This window comes from Cryptomeria japonica, chromosome 4 (genome assembly GCF_030272615.1).
Source record: "Cryptomeria japonica chromosome 4, Sugi_1.0, whole genome shotgun sequence".
Classification (NCBI taxonomy): domain Eukaryota; kingdom Viridiplantae; phylum Streptophyta; class Pinopsida; order Cupressales; family Cupressaceae; genus Cryptomeria; species Cryptomeria japonica.
This window is the reverse complement of record NC_081408.1, coordinates 119,222,419-119,225,159: the sequence shown is the minus strand read 5'-3', so window position 1 is coordinate 119,225,159 and position 2,741 is coordinate 119,222,419. Positions and strand designations below refer to the sequence as shown.

General features: G+C 31.7%; 1 protein-coding gene across 1 annotated transcript; it reads right to left on the bottom strand.

The window, feature by feature from the left end:
- Positions 1–1,879: 1,879 nt before the first annotated feature.
- LOC131074137 (disease resistance response protein 206) lies at positions 1,880–2,741 on the bottom strand. The gene has a single exon (XM_058010708.2). The coding sequence runs from the start codon at positions 2,697–2,699 to the stop codon at positions 2,121–2,123; it is 579 nt and encodes a 192-aa protein (XP_057866691.2). The 5' UTR covers positions 2,700–2,741; the 3' UTR covers positions 1,880–2,120.

Sequence of the window (2,741 nt, the reverse complement as noted above, 5' to 3'; positions counted from 1 at the left end):
TTAATTAATCAAAGGGTGAAATGAACCTATTAAATAAATCCTTAGATTTATTAATAAGTAGATGAATGGGGAGTTTTAATCAAATTTCTTAGTGAATTCAATTAAATTGGGGAGGAGGATTAATTAAATAATTGATTATTTAATTAATTATCTTTAGACTATTTTTAGGTGTATACAGTACTCACCTATGCACAAGGGGGCATGATCAACTTATCTTGAGGAATGAATCCTTTCTTGAGAATCCCTTCTCCTTCTTCTTGGGACGTGGACATCCTTGCTTAAGGATATATTGTCTATTATTTATTTGTCTTATTTTCATTAGAACATTATCATAGAACATATGCCAATATTTAAAGTGGGAAAAATGACCCTTATAAGATTTCATCTCATTATGTACCCACTTTAAGGTGGTGTTATTTGTATAACACCCACTGAGGTTTGGTGATAAATTCATAGATAATGGGATAATTGGTTATTTACTTTTCCTCTAATCCTATTTGAAAACACACTTTTTTACCTCTATTTTTGTGAGAAAATATACTCTCTTGATCTATGGGTGAAATAGTATAGTCTAGCTTGCTAGTTGTGATCTTTTTTGTTTACACTTCTAGTGCATTGATCTCCTAGTATAGGTTGGCTTACTAATGTGATCATTTTGTTGCAATACACGGATTTCTCAACATAACACTGAATTTTTTGGATATCAGAATCCTTTTCGTATACATGGATTACTCAAAATAACACAACTTGTTGGCTAGTGCAATTCATACTCTAGAGACCCCTAGCATAAGACAACTTTCTATTTGTTGAACCATGGACCCTCTTCTCCTTCTCTTTTCGAATAGGTATTCTCTTGTCTCTTTCTATAAGTTGGCATGCACTTGCAATAACATAATATGACAATTATATTAGTGGTTGAGTTAAACTTTATATTGTGGTTACTTGACCTAGTTGACTTGGACCCTTTTATTTTCTTTATTATTAATATTATTTTTGTTATATATGTATCTTAATTTGAGTGTTTTTGTTTGTATTTGTAGCATCCTAAGCTTGGATCATGTGCATCCCTAAACTTAATGTCATCCTACCATAGTAAGTCTTTCTCTCAATTACTACTTTATTAGTTAAGATTAATCCTTAGCTATTTAGGTTTCATTTTTATTTTAAAAGATTATAATATATTAAGAAATGTCAATATTTTATTTTCATATCCAAACAAAATAAAGATTATCTAAAATTATACAACAAGACTAGATGCAAGTTGGAAGTAAATTTTGGTTGAATGAATCCCTCAAGTTGATCTCATTGGCCAAACGATAATCTAATTTTGATTGATAATGATAGAAAATATTCCTTAACAATATTAATTACCTCTTCGATGTTGAAATGAATTACTTGATTATGTTATAGTTCTTAATTGCTGATTGTTTGAGATAACTTGTGTGTGACATGAGATTGTAATAACCATGCGAAATCACAGCTAAAATGCCATTGGTTGTAACTATACATAAGTTGCAAGTACAAAAACTTTAATATTTATTATATATGAATATCTTGGTCAGCCATGATTCATCTGTATTTTAGGCATATTGTGGTGCATTTGATTAAATTGTGATAATAAACAAGTATTTTTTTATTTACATTAAAAAATATGATAACTTTAAATTAAAAAAATATCCTATAATTTCTTATAGTTTATAATATTAACACATATTTTTAATAATTAAATAAATGGCGATACCCACAAATTCTCTTTCTTTTACACATTCATAAAAAAAAAACTTAGATTTATTTGACAAAAATGCCTAAAAGTATATTAATTAAAAGATACAAAAAGAATACAAAAATATTTCCAAATCATCATACAAGACAAACAAGGAGTAAAAAGGTTTCTCAACAAACTCTAACTTCTAAAAACTCATGACCCTAGCAAAGATCGAAGTAAAAGAACAATGATTAGTCAAAAAGGTTTCTCAACAAACTCTAACTTGCCTAGTAGAAAGAGAATCCCAATCCCAACATTCAAACTATTGGAAGTGAAATCAAAACAATATTTTGTAAAACCAGACAAAGCATATTAAATGTGGAAATACATGCAAATTGAAGTTAAGTTACTTATTTCAGTAACATTCGTAGAGGGTGATATTCACTCGCAGGCGGAAATAGACGTCTCCCTCAACGGAATAAGTTGAAAGGGTTGCAATTCCCCTCGCCATTAAGAAATCACCTGTCCCTCCAACAACAGATATATCTCTCTGTTTAAGAGCTGGATCGGCTCCGGCGAATGTGATCGTACCTTTATAATCTGTGCTATTCAACACAAACGTGAAACCAATCCATGCGCTGAAGAAATTCTTCATGTCATACAGATAAAGTCCCTGCGCTCTTCCAACGGGTGGAGAGTGAAGATTATTGTCCAGCGTAATTGGGTCGTCAAACACAGCCAAATCTCCAAAATGATTATGATCAGTCAAAATGGTGAGGTTAGCACCTTGAGGCGCTGCTATAAGTGCAGACGTCGCATTCTCAGCATTTTTACCATTGTAGATTATATCATGAAAATACAACACCAAATTCCTACATGGCTGTGGAAGCAGCATTTTGTTCCAGCCTTGGCAATCTGCACTTTTCTGCAGAGTGGCACACATTAGAAGCCACACTAAACACAAATTCAGAACTCTACCAGCCTTCATCGCCATTACTCACTAATACTTCTCCACCAATGGAAAACAAGACTGTTT